Raw genomic sequence first — 27,005 nt, 5'->3', positions numbered from 1 at the left:
CGGGCTTATAGTCTAGAAGGGAGGAGACAGACAACAAAACAAGTTGACAGGAATCAATAGCATCAAAATAGATAAATAGAATTATAGATCTAGACACGTCATTAATAAAATAAATAGAATAATAAATATGGACAAATACACACAAGTGTTGTGGGGCGGGGAAGGGGGTAGAGCAGAAGGAGGGAGTAGGGGCGATGGGGAGGAGGAGGAGAAGATTTCCTCTCCATCGTTCATTCATTCACTCATTCAGTCATATTGATTGAGCGCTTACTGTGCTAAGTGCTTGGAAAGTACAATTCGGCAACAGATAGAGCAGCGTGGCTCAGTGGAAAGAGCCCGGGCTTGAGAGTCAGTCATGAGTTCTAATCCCGGCTCCGCCACTTGTCAGCTGGGTGACTTTGGGCAAGTCACTTCACCTCTCTGGGCCTCAGTTCCCTCATCTGTAAAATGGGGATTAAGACTGTGAGCCTCACGTGGGGCAACCTGATCACCTTGTAATAGTAATAGTAAAAATAGCATTTTATTCAGCACTTACTATGTGCAAAGCACTGTTCTAAGCGCTGGAGAGGTTACAAGGTGATCAGGTTGTCCCACGGGGGGGCTCACAGTTTTAATCCCCATTTTTTACAGATGAGGTAACTGAGGCACAGAGAACTGAAGTGACGTGCCCAAAGTCACACAGCTGGCGACTGGCGGAGCTGGGATTTGAACCCATGACCTCTGACTCCATTCATTCATTCAATCGTATTGATTGAGCGCTTACTGTGTGCAGAGCACTGGACTAAGCGCTCGGGAAGTACAAGTCGGCAACATATAGAGACGGTCCCTACAGTGGGCTCAGACTCCAAAGCCCGGGCTCTTTCCACTGAGCCACGCTGCTTCTCTTGTATCCCCCCCAGCGCTTAGAACAGTGCTTCGCACATAGTAAGCGCTTAACAAATGCCACCATCATCATCATTATTATTACCTGCTGATCTTGTATCGGCTCCAGCACTCGGCGCAGGGCTTGGCACACTGTAAACGCTTCACGACCACCTACGCCAGTGCTTCGACACAAGGCGACGGGGTCTCCCGGCGTGTCCTGAGGTGCCCGCGGGGGAACCCGGCCGTGGGCAGCCCGGCCGTGGAATGGGGGGTGGGGGTTTCTGGGCCAGGCTGGGGGAGCAGGGGGGTCTCTTACAGCGCTCACAACCACTTGACGTCTCGTTCATGTCACTCTGCAGCTCCGGCCGACCAGTCCGACGGCCGGCCGGGCCCCGGGAAGGCCCATCCGGGCCGCAGCGGGCTCCCCGAATCCCACGGGTCACCGCCCCTGTCCCTTTTCCCCTGGCCCCCGCTGGACCCCAACGGAGTCTTGGGAAACAAGGTAAGCGCTTAGTAAACACCATTCATTCATTCGATCGTACTTATTGAGCGCTTACCGTGTGCAGAGCACTGGACTAAGCGCTTGGGAAGTCCAAGTTGGCAACATATAGAGACGGTCCCTACCCAACAGCGGGCTCACAGTCTAGAACACCAGACCTTATCAATATTAATAATAATAATAATAATCGTATTTGTTAAGCGCTGGCTATATGCCTGGCACCGTTCTGGCGCTGGGGCGAATACGGGTTGCTCCTCGGTTCAAATCCCGGCTCCGCCGCTTATCAGCTGTGTGACTTTGGGCAAGCCACTTAACTTCTCTGGGCCCCAGTTCCCTCGTCTGGAAAATGGGGATGAAGACTGTGAGCCCCCCCGTGGGACAACCTGATCACCTTGTAAACTCCCCAGCGCTTAGAACGGTGCTTTGCACATAGTAATCGCTTAAGAAATGCCATCATCATTATTATTATTATCAGGTTGGACCACATGGAGAAGCAGCGTGGCTCAGTGGAAAGAGCCCGGGCTTTGGAGTCAGAGGTCGTGGGTTCAAATCCCAGCTCCGCCAACTGTCAGCTGTGGGACTGTCTCTATGTGTTGCCAATTTGTACTTCCCAAGCGCTTAGTACAGTGCTCTGCACATAGTAAGCGCTCAATAAATACGTTTGATGATGATGATGATGATGACTTTGGGCAAGTCACTTCACTTCTCTGGGCCTCAGTTCCCTCATCTGTCAAATGGGGATGAAGACTGTGAGCCCCCCGTGGGACAACCTGATCACCCTGTATCCCCCCAGCACTTAGAACAGTGCTTCGCACATAGCAAGCGCTTAACAAATACCATCATTATTATTGGGGCCCACACTCTTAATCCCCACTTCTACCCCAGCGCTTAGAACAGTGCTCCGCACATAGTAAGTGCTTAACAAATATACCATCATCATCATCATTTTGCAGATGAGGGAGCTGAGGCACAGAGGAGTGAAGGGACTTGCCCGAGGTCGCATGGCGGACATGTGGCGGAGCCCGGATGAGAACCTAGGTCCTTAATATAATAATAACAATAATAATAACGGCATTTATTAAATGCTTACTATGTGCAAAGCACTGTTCTAAGCCACGGCCTCTGACTTCAAAGCCCGTGCTCTTTCCGCCGAGCCACGCTGCTTCTTGTGGCATAGGCGAGGTTTGAAGAACGGAGAGGAAGGAAGTGTGGGGAATTGGGGGACCGACGGCCCAGGGTCCCGACGGCCCGAGGCCCCGTCCGTCCCCCCCCCCGAGGGCCCGGACACTGGCCCCGGAAGGCTTGAGAGTGGCACAGCCCAAGCTGTCACTCGTCCGGTCGTTTTTATTGAGCGCTCACTGTGCTCGGGAGGGTACGACGCAACAATAAACAGACACGTTCCCTGCCCGTAACGACCTTACGGTCTCTCGGCCCTCTCTAATGGTATTTGGTAAGCACTGACGATGTGCCAAGCGTTCATTCATTCAATCATATTTATTGAGCGCTTACTGTGTGCAGAGCACTGTACTAAGCGCTTGGAAAGTACAATTGGGCAACAGATGGAGCCGGTCCCTACCCGACAAAGGGCTCACGGTCCAGAAGCACGGGGGCTGTCCCCCGTGGGGCTCACCGTCTTCATCCCCATTTGACCGATGAGGTGACTGAGGCCCAGAGAAGTGAAGTGGCTTGCCCAAGTCAAGTGGCGGAGCCGGGATTCGAACCCACGGCTTTCCCGACGACGGCGGTCTGCGGGAGGCGGCGGTCCCGGCGCGGGTCAGGGCTCTTCCATGATGGCGGCGTACTCCCTCTGGTGTTCCACTAGCTTCAGGAACACGCGGTACTTCTGGTTGTAGAACCTGGGTGGGCGGGCGGATGGGCGGAGGCGGCCCCCGGTGAGCCCACCCGCCCATCCTGACCCTCGCCCCCCATCGTAGGCCCGACCGGGGCCTCCCCTTCCCTGGCGGCCCCGTGACCTCACCCCTCCGCTCTCCCCCACCGGCTCTGCGGGCACTAGACTGGAAGCCCCCTGAGGGCAGGGATTGCAGGTAAGAGAAGCAGCGTGGCTCAGTGGAAAGAGCCCGGGCTTTGGAGTCAATCAATCAATCAATCAATCAATCGTATTTATTGAGCGCTTACTGTGTGCAGAGCACTGTACTAAGCGCTTGGGAAGTACAAGTCGGCAACATACAGAGACAGTCCCTACCCAACAGTGGGCTCACAGTCAGAGGTCATTGGTTCAATTCCAGGCTCTGCCACTTGTCAGCTGGGTGACTTTGGGCAAGTCGCTTCACTTCTCTGGGCCTCAGTTCCCTCATCTGTCAAATGGGGATGAAGACTGTGAGCCCCCTGTGGGACAACCTGATCACCTTGTAACTTCCCCAGCGCTTAGAACAGTGCTTTGCACATAGTAAGCACTTAATAAATGCTGCAATTATTATTATTATTATTATTATTAGTGAGCAGCCCCGGTTGGTGGGTGGCTGGGTGGGACCGCAGGCGGCCGGCAGGGGGCGCTGGGCGAGACGCAGCGCTATGCCGCAGGCGGCCGGCAGGGGGCGCCGGGCGATAGGCGGCGCTGTGCCGCAGGCGGCCGGCAGAGGGCGCTGGGCAAAAAAAGCGCTGAGCCGGCAGTACCTCAGGCAGCCGGCAGGGAGCGCCGGGCGAGAGGAGGCGCTGTGCCGCAGGCGGCCGGCAGGGGGCGCCGGGCGAAAGAAACGCTGAGCCGGCACTACTGCAGGCGGCCGGCAGGGGGCGCCGGGCGAGACGCAGCGCCGTGCCGCAGGCGGCCGGCAGGGGGCGGCGAGCACCGGGCGAAGGCAGCGCTGTGCCGGCAGTACCGGAAGCGGCCGGCAGGGAGCGCCGGGCGCCGGAAGAAAGGCATTGCTGTGCCGGCAGTGCCGCAGGTGGCCGGCAGGGGGCGCCAGAAAGCGCCAGAAATAATAATAATAATAATGGTATTTGTTAAGCGCTTACTATGTGCCCAGCACTGTTCTAAGCACTGGGGAGGATACAAGGTGATCAGGTGGTCCCGCGTGGGGCTCACAGTTTTCATCCCCGTTTTACAGATGAGGTAATTGATGCCCAGAGAAGTTCAGTGACTGGCCCAAAGTCCCACATCTTATAAGTGGCGGAGTCATGATTAGAACCCACGACCTCTGACTCCCAAGCCCGGGCTCCTACCACAAACCACGCTGTTTATCTCGCTGTGCCGTCAGTGCCCCCAGGCGGCCGGCAGAGGGCGCCGGGCACCGGGAGAAAGTTAGCGCCGTGCCGGCAGTGCCGCAGGTGGCCGGCAGGGGGCGCCAGAAAGCGGGCGAAATAATAATAATGGTATTTGTTAAGCGCTTACTATGCGCCGAGCACTGTTCTAAGCACTGGGGAGGATGCAAATAAATACGATTGAATGAATACAAGGTGATCAAGTGGTCCCACATGGGGCTCACAGCTTTCATCCCCATTTGACAGATGAGGCAATTGAGGCCCAGAGAAGTTCAGTGACTGGCCCAGAGTCCCACATCATCTAAGTGGCGGAGTCGGGATTAGAACCCACGATCTCTGACTCCCAAGCCCGGGCTCCTGCCACAAACCACGCTATTTATCTTTTAGACTGTGAGCCCACTGTTGGGTAGGGACTGTCTCTATATGTTGCCAATTTGTACTTTCCAAGCGCTTAGTACAGTGCTCTGCACATAGTAAGCGCTCAATAAATACGATTGATGATTTATCTCGCTGTGCCGGCAGTGCCCCCAGGCGGCCGGCAGAGGGCGCCGGGCGAAAGGTAGCGCTGTGCCAGCCGAGCCTGCAGTGCCCCCAGGCGACCGGCAGAGGGCGCCGGGCACCGGGCGAAAGGCAGCGCTGTGCCGGCCGAGCCGGCAGTGCAGGAGGCGGGCGGCAGGGGGCGCCCGAGCCCTTCCTACTCCAGATGGGCCGCAGTGGGACGGGGGTCCCGGGGTTGGGGGAGGGTCACGGGGAGCCCGAGCGACCCCGACCCCCGACAGCCCCGGGGACCCAGGGGGGGGAGGGGGCGGGGCCTGGAAGGGCGGGGTCGGAGGGGCGGGTCCCAGTGGGCGGGGCTTCCGAGGCTGAAAGGGCGGGGCTGCGGGAGCTGATTGGGCGGGGACGGGTGGGCGGGGCTGAAAGGGCGGTGCTACGGGAGCTGATTGGGCGAGGCCGAGTGGGCGGGGCATCCGGGGCTGAAAGGGCGGGGCTTGCGGGAGACGACTGGACGGGGTCGAGGGGGCGGGGCTCCAGGAGATGATTGGTCGGGGCCGAGGGGCGGGGCTGAAAGGTTGGCACTGCGGGATCTGATTGGGCGATGACGAGTGGGCGGGGCTTACGGGGCTGAAAGGGCGGGGCTGCGGGAGCTGATTGGGCGAGGCCAAGTGGGCGGGGCTTCCGGGCCTGAAAGGGCGGGGCTGCGGGAGATGATTGGGTTGGGGCCGAGGGGGCGGGGCTTCCGGGGATGAAAGGGCGGGGCTGCGGGAAACGATTGGGCGAGGCCGAGGGGGCGGGGCTGCGGGAGCTGATTATGCAAGACCTAGTGGGCGGGGCTTCTGGGGATGAGGGGGCGGGTCGTCTGAGGCTGAAGGGGCGGGGCTCCGGGAGCTGATTGGGCGGGGCCGCGTGGGCGGGGCTCCGGGAGCTGATTGGACGGGGCCTGGGAGGGCGGGGACCGGCAGGGCGGGGCTCCAGGAGCTGAATGGTCGGTGTGCCCTGGGGCGTTTCCCGGGGGGCGGGGCGTGTCGGCGCATGCGCAGAGGCTGACCTTGTGAGGTGAGGAGCGGGGCATCTCCGGGTGGCGGGGCCGCCCATGGCCCGCATGGCCTCCTGGGGGACGGAAACACACCGACACCAGCAGCAGCATCATCAGCATCATCATCATTGTGGCATTTCTGAAGCGCTTACTAGGTGCCAAGCACTGTTCTAAGCGCTGGGGAGGTTACAGGGTGATCAGGTTGTCCCACGTGGGGCTCACGGTCTTCATCCCCATTTTACAGGTGAGGGAACTGAGGCGCAGGGAATAATAATGATAATGATGGCATTTATTAAGCGCTTACTATGTGCCAAGCACTGTTCTAAGCGCTGAGGGAGTTACAAGGTGATCAGGTTGTCCCACGTGGGGCTCACGGTCTTATTCCCCATTTTACAGATGAGGGAACTGAGGCCCAGAGAATAATAATGATAATGATGGCATTTATTAAGCGCTTACTATGTGCCAAGTACTGTTCTAAGCACTGGGGGAGATACAAGGTGATCAGGTTGTCCCACGTGCGGCTCACAGTCTTAATCCCCATTTTTACAGATGAGGGAACTGAGGCCCAGAGAATAATAATGATAATGATGGCATTTATTAAGCGCTTACTATGTGCCAAGCACTGGGGGAGATGCAAGGTGATCAGGTTGTCCCACGTGCGGCTCACAGTCTTAATCCCCATTTTACAGGTGAGGGAACTGAGGCCCAGAGAATAGTAATGATAATGATGGCATTTATTAAGCACTTACTATTGCCAAGCACTGTCCTAAGCACTGGGGGAGATACAAGGTCATCAGGTTGTCCCACGTGGGGCTCACGGTCTTATTCCCCATTTTACAGATGAGAGAACTGAGGCGCAAAGAATAGTAATGATAATGATGGCATTTATTAAGCACTTACTATGTGCTAAGCACTGGGGGAGATACAAGGTCATCAGTTTGCCCCACGTGGGGCTCACAGTCTTATTCCCCATTTTCCAGATGAGGGAACTGAGGCCCAGAGAATAATAATGATAATGATGGCATTTATTAAGCGCTTACTATGTGCCAAGCTCTGTTCTAAGCGCTGGGGAGGCGAGCGCTTACTGTGTGCAGAGCACTGTACTAAGCGCTTGGGAAGTCCAAGTCGGCAACACATAGGGACGGTCCCTACCCAACAACGGGCTCACGGGCTACAAGGGGGAGACAGACAACAAAACATGTGGACAGGCGTCAAGTCGTCAGAACAATTAGAAACAGAGCTAGATGCACAGCATTAACAAAATAAAGAGAATAGTAAATATGTACAAGAACACTTAACTTCTCTGTGCCTCAGTTCCCTCATCTGTCAAATGGGGTTGAAGACTGTGAGTCCCACGTGAGCCAATCTGATCACCTTGTATCCCCCCCAGCGCTTAGAACGGTGCTTGGCACATAGTAAGCGCTTAACAAATGCCATTATTATTGTTATCCTCGCTAAAATGCCACCTCCTCCACCTTGGACCCTGAGCCCCGGGCAGGATGAGATCCAACCCGATCACCCTGCCTCCTCCCCGGCGCTCAGTACGGCGCAGGGCCCGTAGTAAGTGCCGAACACACGCCGTCATTAGGATTCCCGTTGCTAGAAGGCCGGATCCGAACCGTGACCCCTGCGGACGAAGCCACCCCTCCGTCTGCGGTCTAGACGGCTCGGGGAGAGCTTACTCATTTTCCTTTTCTCCCGAACGCACAAAAGAAAGCTTTTTTCAAACAAAGTCCTCTGTGGAGTGGTGTTTTCATCATCCTCTCTCTCCACAAAGGCAGCCGCTATAAATAAGGCCCGAAAGCTCGCGGTCGGCCGTGGCTTCTCAAAGGCAAGCGGAGGGAGGGCCGCCCCGGGAGGAACAGAGCCCTTGTTTCGCCCCCCTGTCAAAGGACGCATTGACCAGCCCGGGGCGCGAGGGAGGGGACCCGGGGGTCCGGGCCACCGGCCTGAGCCCACCATCGCCTCTCCCTCGCCCGGGGCTCTCCGAGGCCGGAGGCCGGGGCCCCTAAGGACCCCGGGTGGGGGGCTTGTAGGGGAGCAAGATGGAAGGCCGGGGGCGGGGGCGACCAACCTCGGGCGTCGAGTCTAACAGTGAGCCGGGCGGGCCCAAGGCCTCCCCTTCCAGCCCGGCCCGGGCCCCTTAATAAGAAATAATAATGATGGCATTTGTTAAGCGCTTACTATGTGCAAAGCACTGTTCTAAGCATTCCCTTCAAGGCCCTTCTGAGAGCTCATCTCCTCCAGGAGGCCTTCCAAGACTGAGCCCCTTCCTTCTTCTCCGTCCCCCGCATCCTACCTCCTTCCCTTCCCCACAGCACCTGTATATATGTATATATGTTTGTACAGATCTATTACTCTATTTATTTATTTTACTTGTACCTATCTATTCTATTTATTTTATTTTGTTAGTATGTTTGGTTTTGTTCTCTGTCTCCCCCTTCTAGACTGTGAGCCCACTGTTGGGTAGGGACTGTCTCTAGATGTTGCCAGCTTGTAATTCCCAAGCGCTTAGTACAGTGCTCTGCACACAGTAAGCGCTCCATAAATACGATTGATTGATTGATTGGGGTAGATATAAGGTGATCAGGTGGTCCCACGGGGGGCTCACAGCCTTAATTCCCATTTTCCAGATGAGGGAACTGAGGCCCAGAGAAGTGACTTGCCCAGAGTCACCCAGCTGGCAAGTGGCGGAGCCGGGATTTGAACCATGACCTCTGACTCCAAAGCCCGGGCTCTTTCCGGCTTTCCGGGCTTCTGCGAGGCCAGGCGGCCCGTCCTCCCCCTTTGACGGCTGGGGAAACCGAGGCCCGGAGCTGTTAAGCGACCTGACCCGAAGTGCCGCAGCAGGGCTGGGCAGGGCTCGCTTTTGGCCCCTGGCCCTGCAGCGAGGGGGCCGTGTCGGGCGCCGGGCGGGTGGCTCATGGGTCGGGGCGGACGCCAGCCGCTGTGGTGGACGCTCGGGTGCCCCTGAGGGTCCGGGGGGTCTGGGAGGGCGGCCTCTCTGCCCGTCCTCCGGCCCCCCGGGCCGGCGGGGGTGGTCGGAGGCTAGGCCCCGGGCTGGGAAGGAGGAGGAGGAGCTCAGGGGAACGGGATGGGAGAGCTGGCGGGTGGAAGACAGGGAATTAGCGCTTAGTACAGTGCTCTGCAATCAATCAGTCGTATTTATTGAGCGCTTACTGTGTGCAGAGCACTGTACTAAGCGCTTGGGAAGTACAAGTTGGCAACATCTAGAGACGGTCCCTACCCAACAGAGGGCTCACAGTCTAGAAGGGGGAGACCGAGAACAAAACCGAACATATTCACAAACATATACACATAGATATAGGCACATCATTAACAAAATAAATAGAATAGTAAATGTGTACAAGTAAAATAGAGTGATAAAGCTGTACAAATATATATCCAGGTGCTGTGGGGAGGGGAAGAAGGGAGGGCGGGGGGGATGGGAAGGAGAAGAGGAAAAAGGGGGCTTAGTCTGGGAAGGCCTCCTGGAGGAGCTGCACACAGTAAGCGCTCCATAAATACGACTGAATGAATGAATGATTGAATGGTGGGAGCCGTAAGCCAGGGGCAGAGGGACCGCTGGCAAAGGGGCCAGCCCGCATGGAAAGAGCCCGGGCTTGGGAGTCAGACGTCATGGGTTCAAATTCCGGCTCTGCCAATTGCCAGCTGGGTGACTTTGGGCAAGTCACCTAACTTCTCTGGGCCTCAGTTCCCTCACCTGGAAAATGGGGATGAAGACCGTGAGCCCCACGTGGAACAACCTGATCTCCTTGTAACCTCCCTGGCGCTTAGAACGGTGCTTTGCACATAGTAAGTGCTTAATAAATGCCAATTATTATTGTCCCGGCCAGAGTGTTGGGTTGGGCAGAGAGGGTGGCATCTCGGGCCCGGGGCCTCGCTGACCCGTCCCGGGGAAAGCTTCGTCGGCCCTTTCCGTCCCCCTCCCGCCCCGACCTTCCTCTACCACGGGCCTGACGTCTTAAGATAGGCAGCGTGGCTCAGTGGCAAGAGCCCGGGCTTTGGAGTCAGAGGTCATGGGTTCAAATCCCAGCCCCGCCACTCATCAGCTGGGTGACTTTGGGCAAGACACGTCACTTCTCTGGGCCTCAGTTCCCTCATCTGGAAAATGGGGATGAAGACTGTGAGCCCCCAGTGGGACAACCTGATCACCTTGTAACCTCCCCAGCACTTAGAACAGTGCTTTGCACACAGTAAGCGCTTAATAAATGCTATTATTATTATTATTACTATTATTATCTGCGGCAGGAGGAGCTCACCGCCTCCTCCGTGCTGGCTCTAGGGGTTTAGCGAGGGCAGGAGAGGGGTTGGGGGGCCGGGATGATTGCTTCCATATGTCCCTTTCTCCGGAGATCATTTTTCTGGATCTAGTTGGCCCGCGGCCACGACCTCGCACGGCACAGACGCCGTTCCCGAGGGGCAGTTCCCCGGCAGGACCATTCATTCATTCACTCATTCATTCATTCAATCATATTTACTGAGCACTTACTGTGTGCAGAGCACTGTACTAAACGCTTGGGAAATACAAGTTGGCAACATATAGAGACGGTCCCTACCCGACAACGGGCTCACGGTCTAGAAGGGGGAGACGGACAACAAAACAAAACCTATTAAGCACTGTTCTAAGCGCTGGAGAGGTTATAAGGTGATCAGGTTGTCCCACGGGGGCCTCACAGTCTTAATCCCCATTTTCCAGATGAGGGAACTGAGGCCCAGAGAAGTGAAGTGACCTGCCCAAAGTCGTACAGCGGACAATCGGCGGAGCCGGGACTTACGACCTCTGACTCCAAAGCCGGGGCTCCTTCCACTGAGCCAAGCTGCTTCTCATAATATATACAGTAATAATGTTGCTATTATTATCTTTAATGAGGGGAAAAACTAGTCGCCCAACGTGGGGCTTGAACCCACGACCCTGAGATTAAGAGTCTTATAATAATAGTGTTGGTATTTGTTAAGCGCTTACTATATGCCAAGCACTGTTCTAAGCGCTGGGGGGATACAAGGTGATCAGGTTGTCCCACGTGGGGCCCACAATCTTAATCCCCATTTTCCAGATGAGGGAACTGAGGCCCAGAGAAGTGAAGTGACTTGCCCAAAGTCACCCAGCTGACAAGTGGCGGAGCCGGGATTCGAACCCATGACTTCTGACTCCCAAGCCCGGGCTCTTTCCGCTGAGCCACGCTGCTTCCCCTAGAGTCTCATGCTCTACCGACTGAGCGCTTACTATGTGCAAAGCACTGTTGGAGAAGCAGCATGGCTCAGCGGAAAGAGCCCGGGCTTTGGAGTCAGAACTCACGGGTTCAAATCCCGGCTCCGCCGCTTGCCAACTGTGTGACTTTGGGCAAAGTCACTTCTCCGGGCCTCAGTTCCCTCATCTGGAAAATGGGGATTAAGTCTGTGAGCCCCAAGTGGGACAACCTGATTACCTGGCATCTACCCCAGCGCTTAGAACAGTGCTTTGCATTGTTAATATATTTTGTTTTGTTGTCTGTCTCCCCTTTCTAGACTGTGAGCCCGCTGGTGGGGAGGGACCGGCTCTAGATGTGGCCGACTTGGACTTGCCAGTTGCTGTGCACACAGTGAGCGCTCAATAAATACGACTGAATGAATGAATGAATGAATGAATGAGGGCCACACGGGTAAGTACCTGGAGGGAGAGGAAGTCCCCGGAGGCCCGGGCTCCCAGGATGGCGGCCCCCACCAGGACGGACTCCACCTCCTCGGGCAGGATCACGGGCAGGCCTGCGGGAGACGGGAGGCCGGTCGGGGGGCGGCCATCTGGGAGCCCCCGCCGCCCCGCCTCGGTCTCCCCCGGCCTCCTCACCCGTGACGTCGGCGTGCACCTGCACGAAGAGGGGGTTCTTGCTGAGGCCCCCGCACAGGAAGAGCGCGCCGACCGCGTGCCCCGCCGCCCGCATGGCGTCCAGGATGTGGCGCGTCCCCAGCTGCGGGGCCGGGAGCCCGGCGGGCCGGGGCCTGAGTGCGAGCGGAGGCCGCCGGGGCCGGACGCCCGCGGGGACCCACCCACGGGGCCGGTGGCGGGATGCCGACAAAGGGGCTCCGTCGATCGGTTCTAGCGCCGACCGGGTGCACGGCACCGTACGGGGCCCCTCCCGGGGGCACAGCTCTGTACGGGACGCCTACCGTGTTCACAGGGCTGTGGAGGAGGCCTACTGTGTGCTCAAGGGGCGACTGTAAACTCGTCGTGGGCAGGGAATGGGTCTGTCTAGCTCAGTCCAGTGCTCTGCACACGGTAGATCGGAAGCTCCCGGAGGGCGCGGATCGTGTCCGCTAACTGGTGCTTCATTCATTCATTCAATCGTATTTATTGAGCGCTTACTGTGTGCAGAGCACCGGACTAAGCGCTTGGGGAGTACAAGTCGGCAACATAGACGGTCCCTACCCAACAGCGGGCTCACAGTCTAAAAGGGCTCACAGTCCTCTCTCCAGGCGCTCAGTACAGCCCTGCGTACGGGGAAGGCGCTCAGGAAACAGCCCCGACGGACTGACGGGCGGGAGGGCGGGCGAGTTGCGGGGAGCGGGCTTCTCTCACCGCGATGGCCTGGACGGTGGCCAGGTAGAGGAGGGCGAGGTCGTCCAGTCCGTGGGAGAGCCGCAGGCCGCTCACCTGGAGCCGACAGCGGCAAGGGAAGGGCCGGGCTCGAGAAGCGGCGCGGACGCCTCCGGGCGACCGCGGGCCGGTCGCTCCGCTTCTCCGGGCCTCGGCTCCCTCGTCTGCAAAACGGGGGTGAAGGCCGGGGGCCCCACGTGGGCCGGGGACCGCGTCCGGCCCCGTTAGCCGGCGTCTACCCCGGTGCTCGGGACGGCGACCGGCGCTTAGCGAGCGCGGGACGAATACCGTTTGTCACCCCTTCCCCGCCGTCCGCTGAACGGGGACGGGCCGAAGACCGGCGCTTAGCGAACGTGGGACGAATACCCGGGGGGCTCACCGTGCCCTTCAGGGTGGCGTCGGCCAGCGGCGAGCGGTTGCCGTGGAAGTCGGGCCAGACGTGGAGGTCCCGGGTCAGCCCGTCCACCGGGCCCGTCCCCTTCATCAGCCGCAGGTGGTCGTTCAGGTAGGCCGAGACCGGCTGGCCCCTGGAGGACGCCGGGGGGGGAACCGACGGGACCCGGCCCGGGGTGGGAGGGCGGTCTTCTCTAGGGGTCCCGCCTCGTTCGCCCCTCGCAGTGAAGGCCGGGACGGCTCCGCGGCCCACCCCGGCCCGTGGCTCCCAACCCGGGGGGATGCCGGGAAGGCCCCGACAAGGGAATGGGGCGGGCCGCGGCCTCTCGGGGTGCCCGCCGCGGGCAGCCGCGTCGAACCCGGGTCCCGGCCGGGCCGGGGGAGGCGGGGAGGCGGAGGAGGAGGCGGCCCGCCTACCTGGCGGCCGCAGCGGCCCGCAGTTCCGGGAAGGCCCGGTGCCCCTGGACCACGTGGTCGATCTGAGGGGAGAGAGCCGCGCGGATGCCCGCCGTGGGCGAGGCGCCGTTCCGGCTGCCTACTCTGCGCAGGGCGCCCCGTCTGAGCCCGGTCGGTTTGCCGGAGGGAGGGCGGAGAGCAGCGAGGGGACGGGGAAGGGATGAGGGAGAGCACTGTGGAGGTGGGGAGGGAGCAAGGAGAGCACTGTGCAGGTGGGGACGGGGGTGGGGGGGGAGCCTGGAAGCGGGCTGGCAGGACCCCAGTCTACCGCGGCCCCACGGAATATCCCGGCACCCCGCCCGCCCCGCCACCTTCCCGGTGACCGTCCTGCCGTCTGACCAGTTTCCCGGTGGCACTCTGCCCGCCCTCGTTGAGCCACAGCCCGGGGACCAGGGCGGAGAGGTAGGGCCCCCACACGCCCGGCACGAAGATGGGGCTCTCGCTGACCTGGACACACGGGCCGGGGGAGAGACGGAGAAAGACACACACCGACAGAGACACACGGAGACGGTGTCAAGGCCCCGGGGCTCCGCCACCGCCGAGAAGCCTTCCCAGACTAGGGACGGCTTGAGATCCCCCGATCCGGGCAGCGCCCCGACAGACGATGTGGCCCCAGGCTGGGGAATACGGCATACTGTCCCACGCGCTTAGTGCAGTGCTCTGCATGGCAGTGAGCACTCAATGATTATGATCGAATGAAAGAACTGAAGACCCAGTGAAGAACTGGGGGGGCTCCGAGGGCATTGGGATCCAGGGGAGCAGGGGAAGAGAAGCAGTGTGGTTCAGTGGAAAGAGCCCGGTTTGGGAGTCAGAGGTCATGGGTTCAAATCCCGGCTCCGCCGCTTGTCAGCCGTGTGACTGGGCAAGTTACTTCACTTCTCTGGGCCTCAGTTCCCTCATCTGGAAAACGGGGATTAAGTCTGTGAGCCCCCCGTGGGACAACCCGATCACCTTGTATCCTCCCCAGCGCTTAGAACAGTGCTTTGCACATAGTAAGCGCTTAACAAATACCAAAATTATTATTATTAAGAGAAGGAAGGCCGGCCGGGGCAGAGGGTGGGCCGGGATGGGGGGGCGGGGGTGTTTTCCGCCCCACTCGACCGAGTAGGGGGCCTGAGGAGCCCCCAGAGTTGCCCGCTGCGCCCCCAGACCCAACCCCGACAGGATGGGGGCCGGGGGTGGCGTGTGGGGGCAACGAGACCCCCGGGTGGGCAGGGTGAATGTCCGCAAACATTCGCGGAGGCAGAGAGAGACAGAGAGCTAGAGAGGTGGACACGGAGAGCCGGACAGAGATGGCATTAGAGGCACAGAGACGCGGTGGCAGAGACAGGGCCCAGCCACAGAGGGGGAGAGACAAGCGGAGGCCGGGACGAGAGACAGAGAGAGCCCGGCCCTCGGGCCCCAAACCGCTCAGCCAGCCTTCGGTGGCCCCCCTGGACCCTCTTCCCCTCCCACCCACCTCACCCACCCACCTCACCCTCCAGACACTCCTGCTGTCTCTCACCACTCCCACCCCCCAGTTCCCTGTGTCTGAGCCCCCCAATTTCTGTGTCTCAGCCCCCTGGTTCCGTCTCTCAGCCCCCCAGTTCCATCTGTCAGCTCCCCCGTTCCCTGTCTCTCAGCTCCCCCCCCGTTCTGTGTCTCAGCCCCCTGGTTCCCCGTATCTCAGCCCCCCGGTTCCCTGTCTCTCAGCCCCGCGTTTCCCTATGTCTCAGCCCTCTGGTTCTTTATCTCTCAGCCCCCCAAGTTCCGTCTCTCAGCGCCCCCAGTTCTGCCTCTCAGTCCCCCGGTTCCCCGTCTCTCAGCCCCCCGGTTCTGTCTCTCAGCCCCCCGGTTCCCCGTCTCTCAGCCCCCCAGTCCCCCAGTTCCCTGTCTCTCAGCCCCGCGTTTCCGTGTGTCTCAGCCCTCTGGTTCTTTATCTCTGAGACCCCCCCAGTTCTGCCTCTCAGCCCCCCAATTCCCTGTCTCTCAGCCCCTGGATTCCCTGTCTCTCAGCCCCCCAGTTCCTTGTCTCTCAGCCCCCCGCAGTTCCATCTCTCAGCCCCGCGTTTCCCTGTCTCTCAGCCCTCTGGTTCTTTATCCTCGGCCCCCCCCCAGTTCCGTCTCTCAGCCCTCCGGTTCCTTGTCTCTCGGCCCCCCCCCCCCCCCCAAGTTCTGCCTCTCAGTCCCCCGGTTCCCTGTCTCTCAGCCCCCCACAGTTCCATCTCTCAGCCCCCCCATTTCCCTGTCTCTCAGCCTTCTGGTTCTTTGTCTCTCAGCCCCCCAGCTCTGCCTCTCAGCCCCCCCCCCCGCCCGGTTCCATCTCTCAGCCCCTCAGTTCCCAGTCTCTCAGCACCCCCGCAGTTCTGTCTCTAAGCCCCCCGGTTCCCCGTCTCTCAGCCCCCTAGTTTCCTGTCCCTCAGCCCCACAGTTCCCCATCTCTCAGCACCCCCAACCAGTTCTGTCTCTCAGCCCCCCAACTCTGCCTCTCAGCCCCCCTAGTTCTGTCTCTCAGCCCCCCAGTTCCCCCCTCTCAGCCCCCCGGTTCCCCATCTCTCAGCCCCCCCAGTTCCCCATCTCTCAGCCCCCCGGTTTCCCATCTCTCAGCCCCCCCAGCTCCGCCTCTCAGCCCCCCAGTTCCCTCTCTCAGCCCCGCAGTTCCCCGTCTCTCAGCCCCCCGGTTCCCCGTTTCTCAGCCCCCCGGTTCCCCATCTCTCAGCCCCCCCAGTTCCATCTCTCAGCCCCCCAACTCTGCCTCTCAGCCTCCCCCCAAACAGTTCTGTCTCTCAGGCCCCCAGTTCCCCCTCTGTCAGCCCCCTGGTTCCCCATCTCTCAGCCCCCCCAGTTCCCCATCTCTCAGCCCCCCGGTTTCCCATCTCTCAGCCCCCCGGTTCCCCAAGTGTCAGCCCCCCCATCTCCGTCTCTGTCAGGCCCCCGTTGCCTCGCCGCCTCCGAGACCCCCAGGACCTTGGGTCCCTGGGCCCGGCGGCGGCACAGTGGGGCCTCGGGGCCTGGCTCGGGGCCCGCACGCCCGGGGCCTGACTTGAGCCCGTTTTGGGCCGCCCGTGCCCGCTGGTCTCCCCAGCTCGGGGGTCCCCGGGCCCCTCACTCACCACCAGGTGACAGGACGAGGTCCCGCAGACGAGGGCGAGGCGGGCGCTGAGCGGCAGCTCCCCGGAGCGCGGATCCCCGAGCGTGGGCACGGCCGCACCCATGACGCCTGCGGGGACGAGGCACGTGTGGGGACGGGGCACGTGTGGGCCCGGGCCTACGGGTAGGCACGTGGGGACGCTCATTTGGGGGCGCAGGCCCGCGGGGGTACAGGCCCGCGGGATAACGCTTACCGAGGGCCCCGGCGTGCGCGTCGATGAGCGAGGCGGCCACGGCGATGCCCTCCGGGAGGCCCAGCTCGGCCGCGGCCTCCGGGGTCAGTCCCCCGCCCAGGGCCGCCCCGGGGGGCAGCGCCTCGGTTCCTGCCCAAAACACACGGGGGGCACTCAGCGCGGACGCCCAACGTGGAAGCGGCGTGGCTCAGTGGAAAGAGCCCGGGCTTTGGAGGCAGAGGTCACGGGTTCAAATCCCGGCTCCGCCACTCAGCTGTGTGACTTTGGGCGAGCCACTTCAATCAATCAGTCGTATTTATTGAGCGCTTCCTGTGTGCAGCAAGCTTGGGAAGTCCAAGTTGGCAACATCTAGAGCCGGTCCCTACCCAACAGTGGGCTCACGGTCTAGAAGCCCTCACTTCTCTGGGCCTCAGTGACCTCATCTGGAAAAGGGGGATGAAGACTGGGAGCCCCCCGTGGGACAACAGCACTTAGAACAGTGCTTTGCACATAGTAAGCGCTTTATAAATGCCATGATTATTATTATTATTACAGGCATCCTTTCATTCAGTCGGATTTATCGACTGCACAGAACTGAACTAAGCGCTTGGGAGAGGATTGCATTCGTTCATTCAATCGGATTTATTGAGCGCTTACTGCGTGCACAGCACTGGACTAAGCGCCTGGGAGAGGATTGCATTCATTCACTCGTTCATTCAATCGGATTTACTGAGCGCTTACTGCGTGCACAGCACTGGACTAAGCGCCTGGGAGAGGATTGCCCTCATTCACTCGTTCGTTCAATCAGATTTATTGAGCGCTTACTGCGTGCACAGCACTGGACTAAACGCTTGGGAGAGGACGGCATTCGTTCACTCGTTCATTCAATCGGATTTACTGAGCGCTTACTGCGTGCATAGCACTGGACTAAGCGCTTGGGAGAGGACTGCATTTGTTCATTCATTCATTCAATCGGATTTATTGAGTGCTTACTGCCTGCACAGCACTGGACTAAGCGCCTGGGAGAGGATTGCATTCGTTCATTCATTCATTCAATCGCATTTATTGAGCGCTTACTGCCTGCACAGCACTGGACTAAGCGCCTGGGAGAGGATTGCATTCGTTCATTCATTCATTCAATCGGATTTATTGAGCGCTTACTGCCTGCACAGCACTGGACTAAGCGCTTGAGACAGGATTGCATTCGTTCATTCAATCGGATTTATTGAGCGCTTACTGCGTGCACGGCACTGGACTAAGCGCTTAGAAAGTACAATTCGGCAAGAGATAGAGACCTTCTTGACCCAACAATGGGCTCACAGGCTAGAAGATAATAATGATGGTATTTGTTAAGCGCTTACTATGTGCCAAGCACTGTTCTAAGCGCTGGGGGAGATACAAGGTAATCAGGCTATCCCACGTGGGGCTCACAGTCTTCATCCCCATTTGACAGATGAGGGAACTGAGGCCCAGAGAAGTGAAGTGACTTGCCCAAGGTCACACAGCCGACAAGTGGCGGAGTCGGGATTAGAACCCACGATCTCTGACTCCCAAGCCCGGGCTCTTTCCACTGAGCCACGCTGCTTCTCCCTTTTGTGGCATTAATGGCATAACAAGGCCTAGCATCCCTTTTTTTTTTAATGGTATTTATTAAGTGCTTACTATGTGCCAGGTGCTGTAATAACGAGGGCATTTATTAAGCGCTTACTATGCGCAAAGCACTGTTCTAAGCGCTGACACCGGGGTGGATATTAGGTCATCGGGTTGGACACAGTAGTCCCTGTCCCCCGTGGGGCTCACAGCCTTCATCCCCATTTGACAGATGAGGTAACTGAGGCCAGAGAAGTAAAGTAATAATAATTGGGGTATTGGTTAAGCACTTACTGTGTGCCAGGCACTGTACTAAGCGCTGGGGTGGATCCAAGCAAATGGGGTTGGACACAGTGGTCCCTGTCCCCCGTGGGGCTCACGGTCTTCATCCCCATTTGACAGATGAGGTAATTGAGGCCAGAGAAGTGAAGTAATAATAATAATAACTGTGGTACTGGTTAAGCGCTTACTGTGTGCCAGGCACTGTACTAAGCGCTGGGGTGGATCCAAGCAAATGGGGTTGGACACAGTCCCTGTCCTACATGGGGCTCACGGTCTCCATCCCCATTTTCCAGATGAGCGAACTGAGGCCCAGAGAAGTGAAGTGGCTTGCCCAAGGGGAGGAATGAGGAGAAGCAGCGTGGCTCAGTGGAAAGAGCCCGGGCTTTGGAGTCAGAGGTCATGGGTTCGAATCCCGGATCCGCCACATGTCTGCTGTGTGACCTTGGGCAAGTCACTCCACTTCTCTGAGCCTCAGTTCCCTCATCTGGAAAATGAGGATTAAGACTGTGAGCCCCCCGTGGGACAACCCGATCACCTTGTATCCCCCCCAGCGCTCAGAACAGTGCTTGGCACATAGTAAGCGCTTAACAAATGCTATCACAATTAGAATCCAGGTCCTTCTGATTCCCGGGCCCGGGCTCTAGCCGCTTAGACGGTCCTCCTCCTCCTCCTCCTCCCTGAAAAACGTTCCTTCGCCCCAAATTGCGTTGGCGTTTTTCAGCGTGGCTCAGCGGAAAGAGCCCGGGCTTGGGAGTCAGAGGTCGTGGGTTCAAATCCTGGCTGTGCCACTTGTCAGCTGGGCGACTTTGGGCAAGTCACTTCACTTCTCTGGGCCTCAGTTTCCTCATCTGCAAAATGGGGATGAAGACTGTGAGCCCCACGTGGGACAACCTGATTATCTTGTCTCTACCCCGGCGCTTAGAACAGTGCTTTGCACATAGTAAGCGCTTAACAAATACCAACATTATTATTATTATTATTATTATTATTATTATTATTATTATTATTATTATTTTACCTATTTTGCGGTAATTGTCGGCGACGAGGTCCCCCAAGCCGATCTCCTGCCAGAAAGTGTCATCCCAACCCTTGTCCGCCGAATACATCCATTTACACACCAGGGAACACAGAGACCTAGACACCGGAGAGACACCGAGAGACGGAGAGAGACAGAGAGAGAGAGATAGGGAGCTTAGCGTCCTAGCCGCGCTTCGGGTTCCTTCGCCTTAAGAGGCAGAATCCGCTCGGAAAACGATAAAATAATAACGAGGAGGCAGAATCCACTCGGATAACGATAATAATAATAGCATTTGTTAAGCGCTTCCTATGGAAAACGATAAGATAATAACGAGGAGGCAGAATCCACTCGGATAACGATAATAAGAATAATAATAATAATAATAGCATTTGTTAAGCGCTTCCTATGGAAAACGATAAGATAATAACGAGGAGGCCGAATCCACTCGGATAACGATAATAATAATAATAATAGCATTTGTTAAGCGCTTCCTATGGAAAACGATAAGATAATAACGAGGAGGCAGAATCCACTCGGATAACGATAATAATAAGAATAATAATAGCATTTGTTAAGCGCTTCCTATGGAAAGCGATAAGATAATGAGGAGGCAGAATCCACTCGGATAACGATAATAAGAATAATAATAACAGCATTTGTTAAGCGCTTCCTATGGAAAACGATAAGATAATAACGAGGAGGCAGAATCCACAGAATCCACTCGGATAACGATAATAAGAATAATAATAATAGCATTTGTTAAGCGCTTCCTATGGAAAACGATAAGATAATAACGAGGAGGCAGAATCCACTCGGATAACGATAATAATAATAATAATAGCATTTGTTAAGCGCTTCCTATGGAAAATGATAAGATAATAACGAGGAGGCAGAATCCACTCGGATAACGATAATAATAATAATAATAATAATAATAATAATAATAGCATTTGTTAAGCGCTTCCTATGGAAAACGATAAGATAATAACGAGGAGGCCGAATCCACTCGGATAACGATAATAAGAATAATAATAATAGCATTTGTTAAGCGCTTCCTATGGAAAACAATAAGATAATAACGAGGAGGGAGAATCCACTCAGATAACGATAATAATAATAATAATAGCATTTGTTAAGCGCTTCCTATGAAAAACGATAAGATAACAACGAGGAGGCAGAATCCACTCAGATAACGATAATAAGAATAATAATAATAGCATTTGTTAAGCGCTTCCTATGGAAAACGATAAGATAATAACAAGGAGGGAGAATCCACTCAGATAACGATAATAAGAATAATAATAGCATTTGTTAAGCGCTTCCTATGAAAAACGATAAGATAATAACGAGGAGGCAGAATCCACTCAGATAACGATAATAATAATAATAATAATAGCATTTGTTAAGCGCTTCCTATGGAAAACGATAAGATAATAACGAGGAGGGAGAATCCACTCAGATAACGATAATAAGAATAATAATAGCATTTGTTAAGCGCTTCCTATGAAAAACGATAAGATAATAACGAGGAGGCAGAATCCACTCGGATAACAATAATAAGAATAATAATAGCATTTGTTAAGCGCTTCCTATGGAAAACGATAAGATAATAACGAGGAGGCAGAATCCACTCGGATAACGATAATAATAATAATAATAATAATAATAGCATTTGTTAAGCGCTTCCTATGGAAAACGATAAGATAATAACGAGGAGGCAGAATCCACTCGGATAATGATAATGATAATAATAATAGCATTTGTTAAGCGATTCCTATGGAAAACGCTAAGATAATAATGAGGGGGCAGAATCCAATCGGATAACGATAATAATGATAATAATAATAATAGCATTTGTTAAGCGCTTCCTATGGAAAATGATAAGATAATAACGACGAGGCCGAATCCACTCGGATAACGATAATAAGAATAATAATAATAGCATTTGTTAAGCGCTTCCTATGGAAAACGATAAGATAATAACGAGGAGGCAGAATCCACTCGGATAACGATAATAAGAATAATAATAGCATTTGTTAAGCGCTTCCTAAGTGCCAGGCACTGTTTGGAGCGCCAGGGTGGATACAAGGTGATCAGGTGGTCCCCCGTGGGGCTCACAGTCCTTATCCCCATTTTACAGATAATAATAATAATAATGATGATGATGGTATTTGTTATCAATCAATCGTATTTATTGAGCGCTTACTGTGTGCACAGCACTGGACTAAGCGCTTGGGAAGTACAAGTTGGCAACGTCTAGAGACGGTCCCTACCCAACAGTGGGCTCACAGTCTAGAAAATCTATAATAATTCATTCATTCATTCATTCAATCGTATTTATTGAGTGCTTACTGTGTGCAGAGCACTGTACTAAGCGCTTGGGAAGTACAAGTTGGCAACGTATAGAGACGGTCCCAACCCAACAGTGGGCTCACAGTCTAGAAAGTCTGTGATCATTCATTCATTCATTCAATCATATTTATTGAGAGCTTACTGTGTGCAGAGCACTGTGCTAAGCACTTGGGAAGTACAAGTTGGCAACATACAGAGACGGTCCCTACCCAACAGTGGGCTCACAGTCTAGAAAGTCTATAATAATAATAATAATAATAATAATAATAATAATAATAATAATAATAATCAACAGGTCCCCGGTTCATATCTAGAGAAGCAGCGTGGCTCAGTGGAAAGAGCCCGGGCTTTGGAGTCAGAGGTCATGGGTTCAAATCCTGGCTCCGCCAATTGTCAGCTGTGTGACTTTGGGCAAGTCACTTCACTTCTCTGGGCCTCAGTTCCCTCATCTGGAAAATGGGGATGAAGACTGTGAGCCCTCCCGTGGGACAACCTGATCACCTTGTAACCTCCCCAGCGCTTAGAACAGTGCTTTGCACATAGTACATGCTTAATAAATGCCATTATTATTATTATTATTATTATTATCTGGGTGCCCCCGCCCCCTCCTCCCCCCGCCCCCCGCCTTACCTCCTTCCCCTCTCCACAGCCCCTGTATAGATGTTTGTACAGACTTATTACTCTATTTATTTTACTTGTACATATTTACTATTCTATTTATTCTATTTTGTTAATATGTTTGGTTTTGTTGTCTGTCTCCCCCTTCTAGACTGTGAGCCCGTTGTCGGGTAGGGCCCGTCTCTATATGTTGCCACCTTGGACTTCCCAAGCATTTAGTCCAGTGCTCTGCACACAGTAAGCGCTCAATAAATACGATTGAATGAATGAATGACTTTGAATGAATGACTTCTTTTACTTGTACATATTTACTATTCTATTTATTTTATTTTGTTAATATGTTTTGTTCTCTGTCTCCCCCTTCTAGACTGTGAGCCCACTGTTGGGTAGGGACCATCTCTCTATGTTGCCGACTTGTACTTCCCAAGCGCTTAGTCCAGTGCTCTGCACACAGTAAGCGCTCAATAAATACGACTGATTAATTGATTGATAGGGGCGTCTCTATATGTTGCCAACTTGTACTTCCCAAGCGGTTAGTACAGTGCTCTGCACACAGTAAGTGCTCAATAAATACGATTGAATGAATAAATGAATGAATAGGGACTGTCTCTATATGTTGCCAACTTGTACTTCCCAAGCGCTTAGTCCAGTGCTCTGCACACAGTAAGTGCTCAATAAATACGATTGATTGATTAATTGATTGACAGGGACTGTCTCTATATGTTGCCAACTTGTACTTCCCAAGCGCTTAGTCCAGTGCTCTGCACACAGTAAGCACTCAATAAATACGATTGATTGATTGATTGATAGGGGCGTCTCTATATGTTGCCAACTTGTACTTCCCAAGTGCTCAGTACAGTGCTCTGCACACAGTAAGTGCTCAATAAATACGATTGAATGAATTAATGAATGAATAGGGGCGTCTCTCTATGTTGCCAACTTGTACTTCCCAAGCGCTTAGTCCAGTGCTCTGCACACAGTAAGCGCTCAATAAATCCGATTGAATGAATTAATGAATAACGATGGTATTTGTTAAGCACTTACTATGCGCAGAGCACTGTTCTAAGTGCTGTGGGGGATGGAAGGCGATCAGGTTGTCCCACGTGGGGCTCACAGCCTTCACCCCCGTTTTACAGATGAGGGAGCTGAGGCCCAGAGAAGCGGCTTGCGCAAGGTCACGCGGCTGACAAGTGGCGGAGCCGGGATTCGAACCCACGACCTCTGACTCCCAGACGCTCTGGCCGTCGGCCACTACGGGCGCGGGTGTGTGTGTGTGTCTGTGTGTGTCTGTTTGTGTCTGTGCTGGCCGGGCGGCCCCCACCAGCTGTCGGGGGCGGACGGACAGGTGACGTCCGGCCGGTGGCTCGGGGCCACGGTGGCCGGTGGCTCGGGGCCACGGTGGCCAGTGGCCCGGCCCCGGAGGCCAGGGCTCCTCTTGCTGAGTCAGAGGCCCAGCCCGCCGTCTGGCCTGGCACCGAGGGCGAAGGAGGGCACGGGCCCCCGACTCTCGGGGCGGGCAGTGGGCCCCACCTCCTGAAAACCCATTTCTATCAATCAATCAATCAATCAATCAATCGTATTTATTGAGCGCTCACTGCGTGCAGAGCACTGGACTAAGTCCAAGCTGGCAACATCTAGACCCGACAGCGGGCTCGCAGTCTAGAAGGGGGAGACGGACGACAAAACCAAACATATTCATTCATCATCATCATCATCATCATCAATCTTATTTATTGAGCGCTTACTGTGTGCAGAGCACTGCACTAAGCGCTTGGGAAGTCCAAGTTGGCAACATAGAGAGACAGTCCCTACCCAACAGTGGGCTCACGGTCTAAAAGGGGGAGACAGAGAACAAAACCAAACATACTAACAAAATAAAATAAATAGAATAGATATGTACAAGTAAAATAAATACATAGAGTAATAAATATGTACAAACATATATATATATATATATGTATACATATACATATATACAGGTTCATTCAATCGTATTTATTGAGCACTTACTGTGTGCAGGGCACTGGACTAAGCGCTTGGGAAGTCCAAGTTGGCAACATATAGAGACGGTCTCTACCCAACAGCGGGCTCACAGTCTAGAAGGGGGGGACAGACAACAAAACCAAACATATTAACTAAATAAAATAAATAGAATTCATTCATTCATTCAATCGTATTTATTGAGCGCTTACTGTGTGCAGAGCACTGTACTAAGCACTTGGGAAGGCAACATCTAGAGACGGTCCCTACCCAACAGCGGGCTCACAGTCTAGAAGGGGGAGACAGACAACAAAACCAAACATATCAACAAAATAAAATAAATAGAATTCATTCATTCAATCGTATTTATTGAGCGCTTACTGTGTGCAGAGCACTGGACTAAGCGCTTGGGAAGTACAAGTTGGCAACATATCATCATCATCATCATCATCAATCGTATTTATTGAGCGCTTACTATGTGCAGAGCACTGTACTAAGCGCTTGGGAAGTACAAATTGGCAACACATAGAGACAGTCCCTACCCAACAGTGGGCTCACAGTCTAGAAGGGGGAGACAGACAACAAAACCAAACGTATTAACAAAATAAAATAAATAGAAAAGATATGTACAAGTAAAATAAATAGAGTAATAAATCCGTACAAACATCAATCCAGGTGCTGTAGGGAAGGTAAGGAGGTAAGGTGGGGGGGATGGAGGAGGGGGAGAGGAAGGCTGTGAGCCCGTTGTTGGGCAGGGACCGTCTCTGTCTGTTGCCGAATTGTACTTCCCAAGCGCTTAGTCCAGTGCTCTGCACACAGTAAGCGCTCAATAAATACGATTGAATGAATGAATGAAAACGTTTCCCCTCCCAGGCCCCCAGGGAGACGCCGGCGAAGCTCAGAGAGAGCGGGGTCTGGGGCCCGGGCAGCACAGCCTGGCCGGGGACACCTTCCCCTCCCCACAGCATTTGTATATATGTTTGTAGGTATTTATTACTCTATTTATTTTATTTGTACATGTTTCTTCTATTTATTTTATTTTGTTGATATCTTTTGTTTTGCTGTCTGTCTCCCCCTTCTAGACCGTGAGCCCACTGTTGGGTAGGGACCGGCTCTAGATGTTGCCAACTTGTCCTTCCCAAGCGCTCAGTCCAGTGCCCTGCACACAGTAAGCGCTCAATAAATCTGATTGATTGATTGAGTTTATGAATGCCACCGGTGGCTCTCCCTGCCGTGTCCCTCATCCCCACGGCCACGGGCCTCCTCTTCTCCCACGGTCGCCCGGGAGCGGCCCAGGGCGAGCGGCCAAAACCCGTGCCACCCGCCCGGCCGTCACCCGGCTTCACCCTCCGCAAATAGCCCGTCTGCTGCCGCCTCTCAAATGTCACATCCACACGGAGGAGTCCAGGGGAGGACCGCAGGGAGGAGGACGGCGGGGGCTGGGGGAGGGAAAGGCAGGGAGAAAAAAATCATAATAATAATAATGACATTGGTATTTGTTAAGCGCTTACTATGTGCCGAGCGCCGTTCTAAGCGAACTTGTCCTTCCCAAGCGCTTAGCACAGTGCTCTGCACACAGTAAGTGCTCAATAAACACGATTGAATGAATGGATGGGGGAGATCATAATAATGATGATGATGGGATTTGTTAAGCGCTTACTATGTGCCGAGCACTGTTCTAAGCGCTTAGTACAGTGCTCTGCACACAGTAAGTGCTCAATAAATACAATTGAATGAATGGATGGGGGAGATCATAATAATGATGATGATGGGGTTTGTTAAGCGCTTACTATGTGCCAAGCACTGTTCTAAGTGCTTAGTACAGTGCTCTGCACACAGTAAGTGCTCAATAAATACTATTGAATGAATGAATGGGGGAGATAATAATAATGATGATGGGATTTGTTAAGCGCTTACTATGTGCCGAGCACTGTTCTAAGCGAACTTGTACTTCCCAAGCGCTTAGTACAGTGCTCTGCACACAGTAAGTGCTCAATAAATACGATTGAATGAATGAATGATTGAATGGGGGAGATACTAATAATGTTGATGATGGGATTTGTTAATCGCTTACTGTGTGCCGAGCACTGTTCTAAGCGCTTAGTCCAGTGCTCTGCACACAGTAAGCGCTCAATAAATACGATTGAGTGAATGAATGAATGGGGGAGATAATAATAATGATGATGATGGGATTTGTTAAGCGCTTAGTGCTCAGCCCAGCGTAAGCACTCAACAAGGAGGAGTGGGAATGAAGCCAGAGAGGGCCGCCCGGCGTCCCCCCGGGACCCCCGGCCCGTCTCTGG

The 27,005-nt window shown here is 54.8% G+C and overlaps 1 protein-coding gene across 1 annotated transcript in view; it reads right to left on the bottom strand.

Annotated features, from left to right (window-relative positions):
* Window positions 1-3,016: 3,016 nt before the first annotated feature.
* FGGY (FGGY carbohydrate kinase domain containing) overlaps window positions 3,017-27,005 on the bottom strand; it is a 39,885-nt gene continuing 15,896 nt past the window's right edge. The window contains exons 6-16 of the mRNA XM_038753122.1: window positions 19,753-19,868; window positions 16,884-17,012; window positions 16,653-16,759; window positions 13,900-14,007; window positions 13,522-13,583; window positions 13,091-13,238; window positions 12,694-12,768; window positions 11,965-12,085; window positions 11,773-11,882; window positions 10,998-11,037; window positions 3,017-3,223 (exon numbers count right to left, since the gene is read on the bottom strand). Coding sequence (XP_038609050.1) covers window positions 3,138-3,223; window positions 10,998-11,037; window positions 11,773-11,882; window positions 11,965-12,085; window positions 12,694-12,768; window positions 13,091-13,238; window positions 13,522-13,583; window positions 13,900-14,007; window positions 16,653-16,759; window positions 16,884-17,012; window positions 19,753-19,868 — 1,102 coding nt within the window. The 3' untranslated portion in view covers window positions 3,017-3,137. The remainder of the gene's footprint in view (window positions 3,224-10,997; window positions 11,038-11,772; window positions 11,883-11,964; window positions 12,086-12,693; window positions 12,769-13,090; window positions 13,239-13,521; window positions 13,584-13,899; window positions 14,008-16,652; window positions 16,760-16,883; window positions 17,013-19,752; window positions 19,869-27,005) is intronic.

This window comes from Tachyglossus aculeatus, chromosome 10 (assembly GCF_015852505.1).
Source record: "Tachyglossus aculeatus isolate mTacAcu1 chromosome 10, mTacAcu1.pri, whole genome shotgun sequence".
NCBI classification, from domain to species: Eukaryota; Metazoa; Chordata; class Mammalia; order Monotremata; family Tachyglossidae; genus Tachyglossus; species Tachyglossus aculeatus.
Note: the sequence above shows the minus strand (reverse complement) of the source record. Positions and strands in the feature narration are given on the sequence as shown.